This window comes from Eptatretus burgeri, chromosome 5 (genome assembly GCF_056783735.1).
Source record: "Eptatretus burgeri isolate ZD-2024b chromosome 5, Ebu_testis_v1, whole genome shotgun sequence".
NCBI lineage: Eukaryota > Metazoa > Chordata > Myxini > Myxiniformes > Myxinidae > Eptatretus > Eptatretus burgeri.
Genome location: NC_140965.1, coordinates 81,794,495 through 81,816,057, shown reverse-complemented (window position 1 = coordinate 81,816,057; position 21,563 = coordinate 81,794,495). Strand labels below are relative to the sequence as shown.

The window sequence follows — 21,563 nt, the reverse complement described above, 5'->3', positions numbered from 1 at the left end:
ACTTCTTCCTTTAGTTGTTTTAATTCCAAATCGTGTTTCCATTTTTCCTTTTCGAGCTCGGTTTTCCATTCTTCCTCCAATTGTTTCCGAAGCCCGCCAATGTCCGCCTGCCATGACCACGTGGTTTGAAGCGGTGACTGAAGGCACTCGCATTGTGTCGCGCCATTCGTTGCGCTAAAAAAGCCGCCTGCGCCGTGCCGCGCCGAGGTGCGATCGCGTCACCATTGTGCGACTCCGTTTGCCGGCAAAGTCCGTGCTCAGTATATGGGGTTGAGCTCCCCCGTGGATTAAAATTGCAAAAGGAACCGTTCTGGGCCATCGATTCTACATTATAACACATTCCTAATATCCCCGGCACCCGTTCGCCTTGAAAAGCCATCTTATTTCATGAAATTATTTTTAAATGTCCGTAATTTGGAGGAACAGGGGAGGGGGGGGGTTGCTTCGCACACCCCTGGTCCGATTCCCGTTAATTTAGTTGGGGGCGGGATGGATTTGAATCTCACTCCCGAACACCAGTGTTATGAATTCGCGCCCGCCGGCGTGCGATCAGCCGCTTTCCACTAATAGCAACCGCTATTACCTTCTGAGGTAGATCGCCCACCGGACGGACAATTCAGTCGTGATCCTCCTGGAACTATCGCCAGGAACCAGCCACGGGTGGGGGTTTTAACCTCACCACAGTCGTGCCAATTGTCTGCCCGTGCAGGATAGGGTCGCTCGCCAAATTCGATCTACCTAAGTACCTGCATGAGCAGTCGACCGGGCGACCGTACCTTGGCGCAGGTCGGTTTAGGACACGAGCCGCTTAAGCGGTCCGTTCCATGCTGCAGTGATAACCGAGCGGATATTATCGCCCGACCTCGCCGGATGTGATTTTACTCATCGGGTGCTTACAACCCAAACCAATTATTCCATGATGCAAGATGGCATTTCCAATGGGGGAATGAGGACACAACAAAGGGATACATTTCACACAAGGACATTTATTAACAAGCACGTATTCAGGCAAGACAGTCATGCACGTATGTACAGCCAACACAATGAAACACGTATACAGGCAAGAAAGCAATAAAACCGAATATAAGCAATGAGAATGCACAATCACTTATACGAGTCTACTTGGTAGACGGCGCCACAACATGCATTCAAAAGAAGAGAAATGGCCACCCCCAAAGACAAGGGTGGCAGACGGGATCCGTGGACCCTATGTGGCGTGGAGCCGGGATGACCGAACGGGCCCATGAGACCGATGCGTCTTACCCGCACCCTGGCGGTGTGTCGATGGGCAGGTCGTGACGTCTCGTCCCCACGGCGGCTAGGACAGCCACGCCTGGTTTGCGGCCTCGCAACGATGGGCAGGTCGTGACGCCTTCTCCCCACGGCAGCTAGGACAGCGACGGCGAGGTGATCTGGGCCCCAGCAACGTGGGTGAGAGGAACGGACAGGTCTACTGACGCTTTCTCAGCGTGGTTGCTTTACAAGAGTTGATGCCCTCTCAGGCTAGATGCTCAGCAAGAGTTGATGCCCTCTCAGACCCCGTCCGTCCCTCAGCGAGGCGCGAATCGTGCCGAGGTCTGATCACCTCAGACTGCCTTGGCGCTGGCAAGCTCTCGCCGGCTGTGGTTTCCACGTAGCCCTCTGGTGTTCTCCAGGCTCTCCGATCCTTCCAGACCGCCGCAGACTGCACTTGACTCACGCTCGGTTCTCCGACCCCTCCAGACTCACGGCTCCACTGACTGACGCGAAGCTCCGCTTTGTTCGGATTTATATAGGGCCGGGGAGATGAGATTCGACCTCCGCACTTTGACCTCCGACTCCCGGGGAGCAGACGTGGTAGAAATCACCGGCGTTCACGATCTGACAGTTCGACCTCCGACCCCCGGGGAGCGGACGTGGTAGAAATCACCGGCGTTCACGATCCGTCACTTTGACCTCCGACCCTCCCCCCCGCGGAGCGGACGTGGTAGAAATCACCGGCGTTCACGATCCGTCACTTTGACCTCCGACTCCCAGGGGAGCGGACGTGGTAGAAATCACCGGCGTTCAAAACGGCGAGAGAACCCTTTGCCTCTGCCTGCAGTGAAGATGGCGTCGTATTCGGAACGAAGGTGAGGCGATGTTCGTGTCGTGGGTTTGTTGATGGTTGTGGAGGTAAAAAGGGCGAAGGTGGTGGTGGTTTGGTTGTGGCCGTTTTGGAACGATGTCAGTGGTGGCAATCTGGTTGTGAGGTATGTTTGGTCCAAAATAACGATAGAAAAAGAAAAACACTATCTCAAATGGTCGCAGCCTGGTGAACACGAAGAATCCCTCTAAACAACGGTGGGGAAACCTATCTATCACCATCTTACCGGGATAACCGATCTAATGAACCTATATGGTGTTCTGTGAATTTCCACAGCCATAACACTATATTTATATATTGGGGACACAAGAGGAAACACTCAGACAGGATATATGTATAAAATAGCCTCATGGATGTCAATCGATATGATGTAGGAGAAATATTAAGCACAAATGTGTAATAATTATTTCCCATGCTCAACTCACATTATTCCCTCCTCCAAAATCACCAATAACCAAACTGCTTTCGCTCGCATCTCTCTCCGCCTCACCATCCGCTCCTCACACACCATGAGGGAGTGAGTAGTAGTTAGTGAATGCATATTTCACGAGTAAATTATAAATTTGACCAGCTAGTTGCATCATTTACTAAGGCTAGGCTGTGGCATTGATGCAGTGCCCCTGCACGTCAGCACTGGAATTGAGAATTTTGGCCATGGTGTCTGCATGTTTAATCAACGCAGTACCTGTTGCAATCACTTACTCTTCGTCGAAAGGCACCGTGGGATCTCGCAACCACCACTTCATGCGAGCAAACGTTACACCTGGATTTATGTCCTTTCAAGGGACTCTCTGTGAAGCACCAATCCGATAGTTTATAATGTGGTCGGGATTCAAACCCAATTGAGACGTAAGTACGCCAACTCTGCACCATCCTATCAGACATGGAGGGAGTTTTATCTCCTTATGAATGTGCACGTCGCTACAAGGTGCTATTTATTTATTACGTCGGAATGATAATTATTAGTGAGCGACAGATTGGGGAGAGTGCGGTGGAAAGGGAAATGGGTTTTGAAGGAGGTAGAAATATTAGGTAAGAAAACGGAAGGGGTATTTATGGGGCAAACAGCCGGACAGGGAAGGAGCTGGGCGGGGGGAACGAGATTGGAGAAGACGAGAGAACAGGGTTAAAATTTCCCAAACAAATACGTACGTAATAAATAGATGGTCTGCAGATGGCAAATGTAAATACATCTCAGATACATTAATATTAAAACTTTGCTGCGAATTAATGTCCAATATGATGTGAACATGAATATGTATAAAAACAAAACTAAAATGGCGCCATGTGTACATCGCATGAGACCGAACGATATCCTACCTGCTGAGAGAAAATGTCGGGGTTTTCACCCTGTCGTTCTGTGTTTCCCGTGTCATGTCGGTCCCTGTAACGGATTTACACGTCAAGCACAGAGTCCACACGTCACGAACACATTCCTTTTAACTCGATCGGCTTCCTTCCTCACCCTGTGGTAACTTTCATCGCCACACCGGAATCCCTGCACCGTTTGTGGTTATTCATCTCAGCATCCAGGACGTCTCTTCTCTCCGATTCACCATCCTTTACGGTCCTGCCTCGAATTCTCCGCAGCATGTCTTATGGCGTTTTCTTCGTCTTTTTTTAGTCAGCGATTTACCTCACGCTGCGAGTCCGACCTCCTCTCGCGCTTTCCACAGCAACTGACGGGAAAGCGCGGGAAAGGAATACACGCCGCGTGAGGTAAATCGGCGACAGATCGTGATTATGTTGGTAAAGGTTTGTTGGAAATGCTTTATTAGGTACAAATCACTTTATTAATTATACGTGTTTTTTTTCGCATAACGATACCACAAGGAAATATGAAACAAGCGAAGAATCACCGATGTCGGACTTTATAGCGAACGAAGTGAGCTTAATACTAAATGTGTGCACGTGAGAGAATAGGAAACAACAACACAATACCCCTGGCTATTTGGAATCCGTGTCGTAAGTTATGACCTTTTGCTTCTGGTTGTTTTTAAACGCTGTGCGGTGTATAAACACGATTGGGTTTTATTTCTATCTTGTGAATATTACTTAACGCGTGCACATGAGAGAATAGGAAACAACAACAACACAATACCCTGCCAATTGTGAATCCGTGTCGTTGGCTATGACCCTTTTGCTTCCGTTTTTGTTTTGTTTCTGGGTTTTTTTTTTTGTTTCCGGTTTTTGTCATGGGGAATGATGCATGCCGGGAAATAAAGGCATCGTCGGAGACATGAAAGACCCAAATATCAGACATGGTGTATATTTCCTCCACTGATTTTAATAAAGATATTTCCCGCATCATCAAAAAATAATTTTTAATCGTGATTTACGTTATTTGATCGCTGATCCCGAATCCAGGCCGAAGTAACCGGAAATTGCGTATACAGTTGTGAACAAGTTATAGGTAAAGTCAGAAGCAAATGTAAGAAGAATACTATGTTCGCTTCTGGTATTTATTTTTTTAGATGAGATCCTGTTCTAGGCGGTGTAGTTGTTGTAGTGAAGGTAATGTTGAGGTAATATGAATTTTTTTTAGATGAGATCCTGTTCTCGGTGGTGTAGTTGTTGTTGTGAAGGTAATGTTGAGGTAATATTTATTTTTTTAGATGAGATCCTGTTCTAGGCGGTGTAGTTGTTGTTGTGAAGGTAATGTTGAGGTAATATTTATTTTTTTAGATGAGATCCTGTTCTAGGCGGTGTAGTTGTCATTGTGAAGGTAATGTTGAGGAATTTTTTTTTTCAGATGAGATCCTGTTCTAGGCAGTGTAGTTGTTGTTGTGAAGGTAATGTAAAGGTAATATTTAATTTATCATAGGAAAAAGACTGTTTAATTTGATATATTTAAGAAGCGAATGTAATAAGAATTCTACGTTCGCTTCTAGGCTTTGCCTATTCCATATTGGGTCTCTAATCTTTTTAACTATAACTCCAGTAGTACGTGCAAAAAAAAAAAAAAAATTCAAACCGCGTGCCAGAAAAAACAAACACAGAGGCCGTTCCTTCACTCTCGCGTGGCCGAACATGCAAAAAAAAAAACAAGAAAAAATAAACTTTCAAACCGTGTACCAGAAACAACAACCACACAGGCCATTCCTTCGCTCTCACGTGGCCATACGTGCAAAAAAATAAAACAAGAAAAAAAAACTTTCAAACCGTGTACCAGAAACAACAACCACACAGGACGTTCCTTCGCTCTCACGTGGCCGTACGTGCAAAAATAAAAATAAAAACCAATGTCACCCGCAGGGTGACCCGTATCTTGCCAAAAGGTGACCACGTGTGACTTCTTTAAGGTCACACTGAGGTGAACAGAGCTGCTATCCACCAGGAGCGACTCCTTGAGGAATATCTGCCGACAAGAGATTCCGATGAGAATCGTTCTACAGAGTAACCATGAAAAATATGCTTTTGCCTCATAATGTCACCAAATAACGTCATAATGTCTCAAGCTTGACATACCTAGAAAGCACTCATCGAGGTGTTCAATTTGAGGTACTACACAATATGGTTCCTAAAACTTGAAAATTTGACCTTGGGGTCAAATATATTTGACCTGAGGCGCTAACCATGAAGGTCAAGACCAATCACCACCAAAAATTAATCAGCTGAGCGCCAGACCATGAACTATATTCCCATGAAAGTTGAAGACGATCCGATCAAAATTACTCAAAAAATAAGGGTTTCGTCGACTCCCCTGATTTGCGACAAAGTGACCTTGACCTTTGACCTTGACCTTCAAAATTTTATGCGCTGAAAGGGACGTCGATAGGCCTCTGATATGCGAAATAACAAAAATTTCCAATCATAACTGTGCTCTGCAGAGTGATTTATACGTGATTACAGACCAAAAAAAAATAAAAACATATGAAGGTCAAGGCCAATCGCCACCAAAAATTAATCAGCTGAGCGCCAGACCATGAACTATATTCCCATGAAGTTTGAAGACGATCCGATCAAAATTACTCAAAAAATAAGGGTTTCGTCGACTCCCCTGATTTGCGCCAAAGCGACCTTGACCTTTGACCTTGACCTTCAAAATTTTGTGCACTGAAAGGGACCTCTATAGGCCTCCGATATGCGAAGTTACAAAAATTTCCGATGATAACTATGCTCTGCAGATTTTTTTATACGTAATTACAGACAAACAAACAAACAAAAAAAAACAAAAAACAAAAAAAAAACATACAAGCTGACTAACATATTGTTATGTTTGAGGGGGGGGTATGCATTCAAAGGGTAATTAGGTTGTTTAATTAGGTATGCCATGCTGTTCGAGTTTACCAGGATCTCGATGTAATAAGTAGCAATTCAGTGGTGATAAGTTGTCTAGTAAATGTTCATTTCTTCAAGGGGGAAATGATAATTGTCACGTAATTAAATAGGGACACGGGATAGGGTAAGTGTGTCTGCGTAAACCCCTTTTGGTAGTCCCTGGAGAATAGCCGTGACGTCACAGGACAGTGCAGCGGATGGCTCCGCCCCGTGATCACGATTGGCGGAAGGCGATGGCGGTGGGCCAATAAACGGCTCGATTGGAAGTGACGAGGACCAAGGATAAAAAGGTTCTGTTCGGGGTCGAAAAGGAAGAGGAAGAAGATTACAACCAAAAGATCGTGTTTTTTTGGTGGGGAGGCTGTTGCGCGGGGAGCGTGCTTGTTGTTGTACTGATTCGATCGTGTTCTTGATCGTGTCTTGAAGCCTTGCTGAGCCTCGTGCCTCACCTTGGTTGGCTCTGGGGTTCTGCTGACTCGGAGTACGGGGTCGAACGGCGGGCGGACCTGCCTCCCTCTCCTGCTCGCAACTTGGCGCCAGAACTGGTTCCCTGGCGGCTGTGAGCGGACTTGGGCCAAGACCAGGAGGTCGACAGCACCACGGTTTCTCCTGCCCCCCTGACGAGAGCAATGCCAGCTCGTCCAACGCCGATCCAGGGACAGTTGCGTCCACACCACGGTCCAGCCTGACCACCAGAAATAGCTACTGTGTGTGTGTGTGTGTGTGTGTGTGTGTGTGTGTGTGTGTGTGTGTGTGTGTGTGTGTGTGTGTGTGTGTGTGTGTGTGTGTGTGTGTGTGTGTGTGTGTGTGTGCGCGCTTGGCGCCTTAGAGGGATTGAGAACTGTATATTCATTGGAATTGTCTGTGTTTTTCCCCACGCCCGATCCCACACCATCCCGTCGAATCACCCCGGATCCCTCTTCTTGCCGAGTCTTGTTATTTCTGGTAATAATAAAAACAAATAAACATCATCAACTCAGTGAAAAGCGACTCGTGCCACCTTCCTCGTCCCGTTTGCGTTAGAGCGATTAGAACCGCCATGTTTGGGTTATACATAAATAAACCGCCTCCATCGTTTTGGCTCATTCTACGTTGGCGGGACTGTTCAAGTCCCATGGACGTCACATTGGTGTCAGAAGTGGGATGTTCGAACCCCTCTAAATTTTATACCAGGATTAAAATCTCGCCACGAATTGGAATATAAAATTACTACAGAAAAGCGCGTGAGCGCGGGAAAATTTTGGCGGGATTTTTCAAATTTAAATTAATTGGCGGCAAACGGGACTTCTGCACCATGGTGGATGTGCAGATGTTTGAGGAGGAAGGCCACGTGTCTGGCAGCGAGTCGGGGGAAGAGGGGAGAGACGGGGGTAGGGTTGGAACCTCCCCCATTCCGAGCGTGGACCGTGCTTCATCGCCCGTAACGGAGCCGGCAGTGCCGGAAACCGGCACGATGACGATCTGGACAATGTTGGAACGTTTAATGAGTGCAATTACAGCACAGGGGGCAACAATGACGGCACAGGGGGCACAAATGGCAGAAATGACGGCACAAATGGAAAATCAATTCGTGACACAGAGGGCAGAAATGACGGCATGGGGGGCAGAAATGACGGCACAAATGGAAAATCAATTTGTGACACAGAGGGCAGAAATGACGGCACAGAGGGCAGAAATGACAGATCAATTGGGGGTAATGGGGGAACAGTTGGGTGCACGGATTGATTTAATGAGGGATGAATTGGGGGAAAAGATGGAGAAAATCAAAAACTGAGATGCAGGAGTGTGTAGATGTTAAATTGGGAGAAATACAAAGCAAATTCGAGGATAGATTAGAGGAAACAAAGGTAGAAATTACATTGGAGGGGGAAAATATACGAAAAAAATTGGTAGATAAAATTGATGCAACGAACATTCGGGTTGATAAAGTGGATGAAAGCCTGGAACGTCATCGTGCCTGTGTGGATGCTCGTATGCAGCTGCAAGTTGAAGAGTGGGGAGAGCTGAGGAAACAAGGGATGAATTTGGCGGAGGAGGTAAAAGGATTGGAGGCTCGTTTGGACGAACAAGATAAAATTATGAGCCAAGATGAAGTCTTGGATAAAGGCCTGGTAGAGCCGTCTTTTGTAAGTAGAGTGTCCGGGTTGGTTGAGGAGCAGCTACAAACTCGCGACGGAGCCTTGGAGGAGGTTGTGCGGGCCCAGAAGATCCTGCGGGAAGAGGTGAATCGGTCCATTCAACGTTTGGAACAGGAGGCAAAATTGACCCATGAGACCCTCACCACAAAACATCTTTGGCCACAGTGGGCTCCGAAATGGGATACGCAGCCACAAGGGTGTTTGATCCCTGGGATGGATTCGGACAAGGGAGAAACTGAGAAGTGGGCCACCGTAAAAGTGATCCCCCTGGTAAATTTCGACGGGTCAGGGAGCGTTGAAGCTTTTCTGACGCAATTTGAGTGCATTTCCCGACTAAACGGGTGGAATGAGCGGGAACGTACAGGGAATTTGGTGGCAACGTTGCGGGGACCAGCCGCAGATGTGTTAAACGTGACCGCGGAGGGGATGTTGACCAGCTCCCACATTTGCGAGGCGTTGAGCCGTCGGTTTGGGTTCGCGGCAAACTGTGATCTGGTGCGGGCCCAGCTCCAGCACTGCAGATTAAAGCCGGGAGAGACAGTGCAGGAGCTGGCGCAGGACATTTACCAATCAGTCAGGATCGCATATCGGGACCTTACAGTGGAGGCGTGGGACAGACTGGCACTCGAGAAATTTTTAGCTGCTCTTCCTGACCCTGAGGTCCGAGCGCTAGTGGAGCTACAGGATCCACCCACCGTGCACCGAGCGGCCGAGTGCGCAGCCAGGCTGGCCTCGTGGAGGTGGCCGGGTCGGGTGCCAGAGAGGCCATCGGTGACGATCCGACAGGCGGAGATTCAGGATCAGGGAGGGGGGCTGGGAGAAATTGGCATTACCCAAATGCTTCAGGAAATTTGCCAAAAACTGTCAAGTTTGATAAAGGGTAATCCGGTAGTTAGTGCGCCAAAGCGGCGGGGTCCAGCCCAGCCAAAAGAGCAATTTGATTATGGCCGAGGGGGTCCGGAACCGGAAGAGACATTACACCGATACTCACGGGGGCCTTTTATGGGGAGTTGTTTCCGGTGCTGGCGAAGAGGACACATGCAACGATATTGCCGGTACCCGGCAATGGAGAGACCCTCCAATAGACTTTCAAGCCCGGAGAGGGTGAATCCTCCTGCTGAACCGCCAGGTCTATCCGAGATGCCCTTTCATAGGTCGGGTCCGGAGATCACTGTCGGGGGTCGGGGAGACTAGATCGGGCTGAGCATATAGGGCCATGCTCGGCTGGTGAGATTGTGGCGAAGTGCCTCCTTTGGTGAAGAAAAAAAAAATGAATTGTGGGAAAATTGGCATGGGTTTGTAAGTTCTGCTGGGTTTTAGAGTGACAATCGGGACAGTGGGTAATTGGAAACAAAGCGGGCACAAGTGGCTGTCCAATGGCTGGTGCGTGGATCGGGTGAGAAGTGCTGTGTAAGTTGTTTTAAGTGAAGAAGTGAAATGTATGGTGCACACATTGTTTTTTTATTGGGCATGGTGTGGTAACAGGGAAGGTCATGGTCGGTGAAGTGTTAGAAATGCAGGTGTCACATGTAAGGCCGATGGGGTGGGGGAGTCATGTGGGTTTTGTGGGTGGGGATGATGTGCTTGTCCAGAGGGATTGCTGAAGCTCACGGTGAGCGTGAATTGCGACCCCCATCAAGGAGATTCACCACCTGGTGGCTAATGGTGACAGTGTCTGGAGGCAACTGGGAGAGGGTCTGGTTGGGCGACCAAGGCGGGTAGGACCTTGGCGACCCAGGAAGGCCAGAGGAGCCAGTGAGACCCCTTCCAGAGTGTTGTACGGGATTAGAGCTGATGGCTACCAGGGGGGAGGGAATCAAAGGGAGCGGGGCGGAGAAGCGTCCGGGTTGGACTAAAGCTTATCTGTGGGCATGGTTGCACCTGAGATGCCCCCATCATCTTGTGGTAACCCACCCCACGGCCATGACGGGATTCAGCCTGCATGATTAAAATGAGGACCATGACCTAGAAATGTGATGATGACCATGGTGTGAATGTTGTGAAGATGTACGAGTCCCACTCGATCCCGCACAACTTGACATGAGCAGCAAGGGCATGATGTCCGCATAATTTTGGGGCAAGCAAATTTGAAAATTGGCTCCCCAGGTAACGCTGGGTCTATTAGCATCCACTGGGGGAGGCGGTCAAGTGTAAATATCCTGTGAATAGTGTCGTTAAGGCTTAGAGTAGGAATGTAAAGTATAAGTGTTGTGTTTTTGTGAAACCTTTTGTTTCCCCTCCCCAGATCACTGGAAGAGTGCTGGGCAAGAGCGATGATCCAGAAGATGAAGTGCAACTTTGCTCAGTGCTCTCATGTGATAAAATAAAATAAAATAAAATAAAAACAAATGATTGTTTAGGTGAGGATAAGGCCATAAGGGGGTAGTACATTTAGCAGGATAGGTAAGTTAGCTGCGACTCGCTGCCCATTGCCCCTCCTACTTTATTTCGTTAGGTTAATTAGGTGTGAGTCAGTAAGTGTTAAGGCTGGTACGGTAGCGCCTGTGATATACCTTGCAGGAGCTGCGGTACCAGAGGAGGGGGCAGTGTTACGTTTGAGGGGGGGGGTATGCATTCAAAGGGTAATTAGGTTGTTTAATTAGGTATGCCATGCTGTTCGAGATACCAGGATCTCGATGTAATAAGTAGCAATTCAGTGGTGATAAGTTGTCTAGTAAATGTTCATTTCTTCAAGGGGGAAATGATAATTGTCACGTAATTAGATAGGGACACGGGATAGGGTAAGTGTGTCTGCGTAAACCCCTTTTGGTAGTACCTGGAGAATAGCCGTGACGTCACAGGACAGTGCAGCGGATGGCTCCGCCCCGTGATCACGATTGGCGGAAGGCGATGGCGGTGGGCCAATAAACGGCTCGATTGGAAGTGACGAGGACCAAGGATAAAAAGGTTCTGTTCGGGGTCGAAAAGGAAGAGGAAGAAGATTACAACCAAAAGATCGTGTTTTTTTGGTGGGGAGGCTGTTGTGTGGGGAGCGTCCTTGTTGTTGTGCTGATTCGATCGTGTTCTTGATCGTGTCTTGGAGCCTTGCTGAGCCTCGTGCCTCACCTTGGTTGGCTCTGGGGTTCTGCTGACTTGGAGTACGGGGTCGAACGGCGGACGGACCTGCCTCCCTCTCCTGCTCGCAACTTGGCGCCAGAACTGGTTCCCTTGCGGCTGTGAGCGGACTTGGGCCAAGACCAGGAGGTCGACAGCACCACGGTTTCTCCTGCCCCCCAGACGAGAGCAAGGCCAGCTCGTCCGACGCCGATCCAGGGACAGTTGCGTCCACACCACGGTCCAGCCTGACCACCAGAAATAGCTACGTTTTGTGTGTGTGTGTGTGTGTGTGTGTGTGTGTGTGTGTGTGTGTGTGTGTGTGTGTGTGTGTGTGTGTGTGTGTGTGTGTGTGTGTGTGTGTGTGTGTGCGCTTGGCGCCTTAGAGGGATTGAGAACTGTATATTCATTGGAATTGTCTGTGTTTTTCCCCACGCCCGATCCCACACCATCCCATCAAATCGCCCCGGATCCCTCTTCTTGCCGAGTCTTGTTATTTCTGGTAATAATAAAAACAAATAAACATCATCAACTCAGTGAAAAGCGACTCGTGCCACCTTCCTCGTCCCGTTTGCGGTAGAGCGATTAGAACCGCCATGTTTGGGTTATAAATAAATAAACCGCCTCCATCCTTTCGGCTCATTCTACGTTGGCGGGACTGTTCAAGTCCCGTGGACGTCACAATATCTTGCAAAAACTTCGTTTTGGCAAGATAAAAAACAAGAAAAAATAAACAAACCATGTACCAGAAACAACAACCACACAGGCCATTCCTTCGCTCTCACATGGCCGTACGTGCGTGGCCGTACGTGCAAAAAATAAAACAAGAAAAAAAACTTTCAAACCACGTGCCAGAAACAACAACCACACAGGGTGTTCCTTCACTCTCGCGTGCCCATACGTGTGTGGCCGCACGTGCAAAAAAAAAAAAAACTTTCAAACCACGTGCCAGAAACAACAAACACACAGGCCGTTCCTTCGCTCTCACATGGCCGTATGTGCGTGGCCGTACGTGCAAAAAATAAAACAAGAAAAAAAACCTTTCAAACCACGTGCCAGAAACAACATCCACATGGGACGTTCCTTCACACTCGCGTGCCCGTACTTGCGTGGCCGTACGTGCAAAAAAAAACAAAACTTTCAAACCACGTGCCAGAAACAACAACCACACAGGCCGTTCCTTCGCTCTCGCGTGCCCGTACATGCGTGGCCGTACGTGCTTGGCCATATGTGTAAAAAAAAACAAACTTTCAAACCGCGTGCCAAAAACAACAACAACCACACAGGCCGTTCCTTCACTTTCACGTGCCCGTACGTGCGTGGCCGTACGTGGAAAAAAAAAACTTTCAAACAAACACACAGGCCGTTCCTTCGCTCTCGTAAACGACGACTGGATTGGGGCATTGTGTTTATCTATAAATGCGCATAAGAAATCGAGAAATTATTAGAATACAGTAAGTCATCACTATCCCGAAGTCCGTACGTTGTAACCCGTAATGGGGAATGCGCTCTAACTTGGCCATAACTTGGGAACCACTTGTCCGATTAATTTCAAACCTTGAAAAGGCAAACAAACAGAGATTGCTGGAATTATAGATACTGTGGGTGCAAAACGCCAAACAACGTGTCCTGTCATTGGTAACTAAGGATCTCTTCCCCAACGGCCACACCTCCGCAGCAACGTGTCCTGTCATTGGCTTGGTAAATAAATGTCCATAACTTGGGAAGCACTTGTCTGATTAATATCAAACCTTGAAAAGGCACATACTCAGGTACCCAGCAATATACCTGGCAAGTTTCAATTAGATCGGACCAGTGGTTGTCGAGAAACAGCGGTCACACACACACACACACACACACACACACACACACACACACACACACACACACACACACACACACACACACACACACACACACACACACACACACACACACACACACACTGCTGAAATTATAGATAGATAATAATAAATGTCAATGTGTGTCAGTCAGTCTCCTCCATAACTCCAAAACCATAAAACCGAGCAGCCCCAAACTTTGCATGCATACGAAAGGAACTCCAAGGTGGTGCTGGAATGAAAATTGAGTGTTTGGGTTAATTTAAACACCTCTTTTGAAGATAATTTAGGGGGTGCTCATCATGAAAAAAAAACAAATGTCATAGCAAGATGGTGGCGCTCTGTCAGTTCACTCGAGTCTGAAGCTTTGCGGTATTGGGAGTTACATGAATATTAATGAAGGCATGACGAACAGAGAGTGACGTCAGCGGGCTGTGCACACGTGGGTTCCGATTCAAATCCTCGTCGCCAATATGTTGTGCAGCAAAGTCGGCCCACGTGAAGGTTTTTCAGCTCAACCGTTTTCAATGGCGTCTCCTGCTGCCCTAACTCCACATCTCTCTGACGTCTCTCTCGATTCCGCCTCGTCAGTGCCGGTTCATCATGCATTCATTAATATTCATGTTACTCCCAACACCACATATTCCTTTTTTTTTCGTGAAAATAGCAACTGGTATTGAAAACCACCCAAAAATAGTGGGCATGTAATGCAAGATAACATGTCACATGAAAAAGTCCTTAGTCCATTCAGGGGCTCCTTTTTGGTAAAACTTGTTTTGTCCTTTCTGATGAAGTCTAGGTTTCCAAACACACAGGAAAGAACCACATTGGAAGGTGGAAGACTTCGCTCCCCCATGCTTGTCTGTGTATCATTTAGACTTCTCTTGTTTCTGTTGAACACAGCGTCTTACATCCTCGAGTCTTGCAGCAGGTACACTGATTTGATTGTCCCCAATGTGCAACTTGGTGTGCAATGTACATGCAGGTATAAGTTCAGCAGGGGTCGGATGAGTTGTTGCATGTCTTGTAGCTCGATACGTTTGCAAGAAGTCGGGTACGAATGATTTCCAGGGCTTCCCATTGAGATTTGCAGGATGTAAACAGTCCTTAAACACTCTATTGAAGCGTTCTATCTCCCCGTTGGCTTGTGGGTATTAGATAGAGCAACAGCAGTGTTTGATGTTTCTTTCCTGCAGGAATGTTTCAAACTCGGTTGAAACAAACTGAGATCCATTGTCAGATATAAGTTCCCACAGATTTCCATCACGAATTAATACTGTAGTCAGGAATTTGATAACTGGAGCAGATGTCACTTGGGATGTAAAGGTACTTCTGGCAATTTGCTGAATTAATCAATGAAGGTAATGGCATAGCGACAGTCCATTTGGTGATTATCATGTGGTCCTACTATATCGATGGCAAGCTTTTCCCAAGCAGCATTAGGAAGCGGAACTGGTTACAAAGGTGGAACCCAAGTGACAGCTGTTTTATCATGCATTTGGCAAGTAATGCACGACTTGATGGCAACTTCCACTTGGGAATCCATCCCTGGCCACCAGTCGAGGTCACACAGCCTTTGTTTAGTCCTTACAATACCTTGATGCGTATCATGGGCAAGATGGATTAACTTGGGTTGAAGTTCTGTCGGCACTATCACACGGTGAGTGCCCCGAATCAAGTTATCCTCCTGTACAGCCAGTTCATTCTGAATGCGAAAGTCGTGAAGTACATTTGGGTCAATGCCCTTTGCATTGCAAGGCTATCCTGTGAAGACATATCCTTGCACCTTCATCTATTGCAAGAATAGGGCATCGGTTGCAAGTTTCCTTGAATTGTTCCACAGGTACAGCAGTGCAGCCACCGGACACTAAAGCCACCATTTCTACATCCGGTTTGTGGTAAGGCTCTGTCATGGGGAGTGGTAACCACGATAAACAGTCTGCAGTCCAATTTTGATGGCCAGGTTTGTGCACAATTTCGTAGTTAAATGACAGTAAGTGTGCAGACCAACGTGTAATTCTCATTCCAGCTCGACCAAGACCTTTCGAAGACAGTAGTGTGGTCAGTGGACTGTGGTCTGTACGCAGGATAAATTTCCGACCCCACAGGTAGGTACGCCATTTCTCAGTTGCCCAGACGCAGGCGATTGCTTCCTTCTCTCCTGAAGAGTACTTGTGGCTGCATCGTGTGAGCATTCATGAGGAAAATTGGGTGGTCGTGTCGCTAGACTCCCCTTATTCTCATGTTCTCCGTCTGTCTGTGTGTCTGTTGGGTGGTCACTTCGCTAGACTCCCCTTATTCTCAGGTTTTCCGTCTGTCTGTATGTATGTAATGGACAGCTCTGGAGGCCAGAGGGGTGAACCGATTTTGATGAAACTTGACTGGTAGGTTCGTACCAGGATCTAGTTGTATGCTTTTGAGCACCATTGCTATGGACGTCACCGTTGCCTAGCAATGGGAGTTTGACATTTTTGAAAAAATCCGAAAAAAAAAAATATATATATTTTGAAAATCTAAAATCGGCTTCTGCGCTTTTATGCGCACTATAATCAACCTCTTTGTCAAAAAATTTCAGCCCGATCCATCAGACACGGTATGACTAGTATGCAATTATATAGTGACCACCCATGTCGCCTACTGGCTCGTCCTACTGTTTCCTCTGCAGAGTCCCCATGAAGTTGTGAGCACTGCTCCAAGTCCATAATCAGACGCGTATGTGGTCACAATGGTGGTCAGAGTATGGTCAAACAAAGCAAGTGCAGGGCTGTTACCAATCATTTTTTTACCCTTTCATATTGAGTGTGTGCAGCCTCGGTCCAGGATAAGTCAGTATCCTTACGCAGGAAGGCATGAAGTGGCTCCACGACTGTCACATAATTTGGAATGAACTTGGAGTACCAAGAAGTCAAATCCAGCAAAGAATGCAGAGCAGATGCATCTTTGGGTGTGTGGTGCTTGTGTTAATGCCACCACATGTTCAGTGTTTGGGCTCATGCCCTTTTCTGAGATCGCATGACCCAGAAAAGAAAGTTCAGCTTTCCTGAAATGACATTTGTCGTCATGCAGTTTTAAGTCTGCTTAATCAATACGATTCAAAACAGGTTGAAGACTTTCCTCGTGTTTCTTAGGAGATGAAGCACACACAATTATGTCATCTGGATAACACTGGATGCCCTCCTGGCCAGCTAAGATCTGTGACATCATTCGCTGGAATGCACTGGGAGCAGAAGCAAGACCATAAGGAACACGGCAAAAACTGAAAAGTTCCTCGTGTGTTATGAAAAGCGTAAGGTCTCTGCTTTCCTCATGCAAGGGCACTTGATGGTATGCACTCTAAAGATCAAGAGTAGAAAACATTCTTACTCTCTGAAGTTATGCGAATACCTCCTCAATATGTGGGAGTGGATGACTGTCTATTACGATCGCTTTATTGGGTTCACGAAGATCCACACACAGTCCTTTACCTCCCATTTTCTTAGGCATAATGACAATAGGTGAAACCCATTCGGAAGAGTCAATTCTCTCAATGATACCTGCTTTTTCAGGCGTTTTCACTTCTTGCGAGACAGCATCACGGACAGCAAAAGGTAAACGGCGAAGAAGCTTCTGCTGAATTGGCACCACATCGGGCCTGATCTTCACTCTGTGTACAAATCCTTTTGCATAGCCGAGAGTTCCAGTGATGTTAGGATTAGATGTCTGCCAAACCTCAGTTTGATGCACAGAAGTACTTAGCACTGATGCAGGAGTAACACATCCATTAACGATATTCAGTCCGAGAGCAGTGAAAAGGTCCATGGCGAGTATTGGTGTTCCAGAAGGCACAATGAAGAAATCAGCAGGCACAGAATCATGGTTGTGTTGCACCTGCACTTAAAGACAACCAACGACAGAGATCGGTTGGTAAGTCACCAAGTGTAATTTTGGTTATATAAGAAGTGCATTCTTGAAATGCTCCAGGTCGGTAGACTCTGGAAGTCTGGAAACGACTGAACCTGTGTCCACCAGCAATTTAGCTGAGCATGCCTGTCCATCAGGTGTGCAAAGACGAACATCACAAAATAGGTTCCCTTTAATTTGTTCAGAGGCTTGTGTGTTTATGTTTAAAACAGTCACATCTGGCACAGTCACTTCCCACACTTGGTATTTGTGGTCTTTACTGTGACATACTTTTGCAAAATGTCCACATTTGCCTCACGAACACCCACACAATGCGAACGCAAGACCTCCTCTGTAAAGAAGGAAGCACTCACCTGTGTCTGGGAAACTGAGAAATGGCATACTTACCTGTGAGGTCGGAAATCTATCCTGCGTACAGACCACAGTCCACTGACCACACTACTCTCTTCGAAAGGTCTTTGTCAACCTGCAATGAGAATTACACGTTGGTCTGCACACTTACTGTAGTTTAACTATGAAATTGTGTGCAAACCTAGCCATCAAAATGTGACTGCAGACTGTTTATCGTGGTTACCACTCCCCATGACAGAGCCTTACCACAAACCGGAATGTAGAATGGTGGCTTTAGTGTCCGGTGACTGCGCTGCAATACCTGTGGAACAAGTCAAGGAAACTTGCAAAGGATGCTCTATTCTTGGAATAGATGAATGTGCAAGGATGTCCCCAGAGAATGGCCTTGCAAAGCGAAGGACATTGACCCAAATGCACTTCCTTACTTTTGCATTCGGAATGAACTGCCGGTACAAGAGGATTACTTAATTCGTGGCACTCACCATGTGATAGTGCCGACAGAACTTCAACCCAAGTTAATCCAGCTTGCCCATGATATGCATCAAGGCATTGTAAGGACTAAACAAAGGCTGCGTGACCTCTACTGGTGGCGAGGAATGGACTCCCAAGTGGAAGTTGCCATCGTCGTGCATTACTTGCCAAATGCATGATAAAACAGTTGTCACTCGGGTTCCACCTTTGCAACCAGTTCCACTCCCTAATGCTGCTTGGGAAAAGCTTGACATCGACAAAGTGGGACCACTTGATAACGGCCAAGTGGACTGTCGCTATGCCATTACCTTCATTGATTACTTCAGCAAATGGACAGAAGTAGCCTTTACGTCCCAAGTAACATCTGCTACAGTTATCAAATTCCTGACTACAGTCTTCAGTCGTGAAGGAAATCCCTGGGAACTTATCTCTGACAATGGATCTCTGTTTGTTTCAACTGAGTTTGAAACATTCTTGCAGGAAAGAAACATCAAACACTGCCGTTGTTCTATCTTTTTCCTACAAGCCAACGGGGAGACAGAACGCTTCAACTGAGTGTTTAAGGACTGTTTACATACTGCAAATCTTGAAGGGAAGCCCTGGAAATAGCTCGTACCCAACTTCTTGCAAACGCATTAAGTTACAAGACATGCAACTTAACTCTCCTCTTCTTTACTCTCAGGCTATGGCCCCCTGGTTCTGTCACTGTCTACTCTGTTGAATAATTCATCTGCACTTATTCTATCGATACCATTCATTTTCTGAAACATCTCGATAATATCTCCTCGTAACCGCCTCCTTTCGAGTGTATAAAGCCCTGTCTCCTTCAGCCGCTCCTCATAGCTGAGTCTAACTCGGCCCGGAATCAATCTAATAGCCCTGCACTGAACCCTCTCTCTGGCATCTATGTCCTTCCTGAGTTGTGCTGATCAAAACGACACACAATATTTTAGATGTGGCCCTCACTAAATTCCTGTACAATGTTAGCACCATCTCTTTTAATTAATAAGTCATATATTTGCTTTACCAATAGCTGCCTGGCACTGTGCTACAGTTTCTGAGATGTTTTTGTCAAATGTTAACATACGTATGTACAGATGGATGAACAGACGACTGGACACTGGAACCCACTCTACGAGCTTATTTCAGAGAAATAACCTACAATTGGGACATGCTGCTTTCTGTTTCGTGCTATGATGCTCAGCATTTAAAGGATAGAGCATGGAAAAAAACCCACCAAGCGGGGCATTCAAGGATGAATTTCCTCCTTTGGTACTCACAGTAATCACGGAGTGCTCTTGGAAGGAAGGTGAGCCCCCAGTGACGTCACTTTCCCCAATCTCAGCAGCTGTCTGTAAAAGTCAAGTCCAGTATGTTTGCATGTATGCGCAATTTGTGCAATAAAAACATCACTAAAAAGAACAACATGCCCATATGTTCTTCTTTCTTATGCAGTACAGGGCTGTGGGGTAGCATCATTGCCTCTGATACAATGCCTTCTGTAGGTTAGAGCAGAAATTTGGGATTTTTCCAGGGTGCCAGTGATAGCTCACTTACTCTTAACAAAGGGCACCATGAGATATTTAACGTCTACCAACGTATGCTGGCAGACGGGACAACCATTCAACCAAGGGACGGCACACACATTGATTCATCACCTTGTCTGTGAAACATTGGGATGCCAATTCATAGCTGGGTTGAGATTCAAACCCAGGTGAGACAGCTTGGAGGCGAGTGTGCATATCTCTCAGCCATCCTGCCATGAAGTGGGGATGCAAGGCTTTGAAGCCACTGAAAACATTTTTCAATTCTCTCTTGAACTCATGGTTCGTGTTACTCATTCTAATCCTCTAATTTATTTTGCCTTCTGAAATTTTGGGATTTCCCCCACAGAGAACCAAATCTCAGTCGCCAACTCCCCCCCCACCCCCTTTACCCTGTATATAGGGGGAACGTCCTGATGGGGGAGCACAATCCCATGAGAACTTGCTGTCCTGATGCATCGTACCAAGTTTTTGCCTTAATCAGTCGGGTAGTTTGTGAGGAGGTGTTTTTTTAATCAAATGTTAATGTAGTATGTACGGACGGTCGAACGGACATGAGGACCCACTCTATGAGCATATTTTGGAGAAACAACCAAAAATGAAACACTTTTTGTTTAAATATTATTTTGTTTTCCTCGATGCACCTCTCCACTCTCCCCATTTAGATCGGGTGCGTCACCTGAAGCAGATTTGTTTTGTCTGGTCTTGGTGTAACACCGGCTTGATGTGCCGAAAATCATTGCCTTGTGGCAATTCTGATCCGAATGCAAATGCACATGAAACAGGAGGGAATGGAGAGTGGGAGAGCAGTGCTCTTTGGAAGATTGTACCGCCGAAGGGTGACAGGTTATCACAAGTTACTCCGAAATGTAAAATGTCAATGGCTGTGCAAACTTGCCAAAGCTGTAGAAAATATTTAGTGGTTTCCTGCGAAACAACTATGCTTTGTTCAGTTGCTTGGTAAACTCTTTCATAAGATTGACTCTGATGACAGCAGTCAACGTAGCTCGTTTCTGCCTTGAGCAACAAACTCTTTGGTGGAAAAACAATGTTCATGAAGGAAATTAACATCAGGCATTTTTGTTTCTCAAATGGGAAAAATAACAAAGCTACATATTGTTGTGGGAATGACTTCTAGGGGGTAACCTTGCATTGTATTAATTAACTTTTAGTTGATTTGACAAACAGGGAGGCACAGGAATGGACAAGAACGGTTAAAGGAAGCAGCATTGCAGAACCACACCCAGCTATTAAGACCAACATACATTTTTGCATGTTCTGTCATTGCACAAGTCTGAAGCCTTTTTCCCCAAGGCTGTGCACTCCTTATCCTTACTATAATTCATGGACCAGTATTTGTGTGTTTGTTTGTTGCGCTACTCCTCCTTCAGTTCTGGACCAATTACATCCAGACTTGCTACACAGGATCAACATGACCCCAATTAGTGTATCTAGTGGGGAAACTTGGCTAAATATAGCATAACAATTGTGCGTTTTGTTAGGAAAGCACCAAATTTGGCACACTAATAGCCTATCATATTATGAACAGATTTGGATATTGGGCCACGTCAAAATTTTTGATGGCAGTGGAAAATGGCTGCCACAGCCATCAGTGGCTGAATTTGAGATGGCCCAATATCCAAATCTGTTCATAATATGTTAGGCTACTAGTGTGCCAAATTTGGTGCTTTCCTCACAAAATGCACAATTGTTATGCCAAGTTGCCCCACTAATCGGGGTGTTTTTGTCTTTGTCGGTGTTCTCGAGGTGGAGGGGAGGGATGCAAATTCTCTATGTAAAGGTGTATCGTGTAGCTCCCCCTCCAGGTGGGAGAGGGTATTACAAGCCTCCATCATTC

General features: G+C 46.6%; 1 protein-coding gene across 10 annotated transcripts in view; it reads right to left on the bottom strand.

Annotated features, from left to right (window-relative positions):
• Positions 1-21,563, bottom strand: part of LOC147026824 (uncharacterized) — a 117,365-nt gene that overhangs the window by 73,926 nt on the left and 21,876 nt on the right. For 2 of the 10 annotated variants that reach the window (XM_085882642.1, XM_085882640.1), the window contains exons 1-2: positions 3,591-4,369; positions 3,446-3,509 (exon numbers count right to left, since the gene is read on the bottom strand). In XM_085882642.1, coding sequence (XP_085738768.1) covers positions 3,446-3,509; positions 3,591-3,718 — 192 coding nt within the window. In that variant the 5' untranslated portion in view covers positions 3,719-4,369. Of the gene's footprint in view, positions 1-3,445; positions 3,510-3,590; positions 4,390-17,726; positions 17,797-19,441; positions 19,514-21,563 lie in introns of those variants that run through there. The other 8 variants (XM_085882636.1, XR_015058518.1, XM_085882643.1 and 5 more) reach the window with 8 other exon arrangements.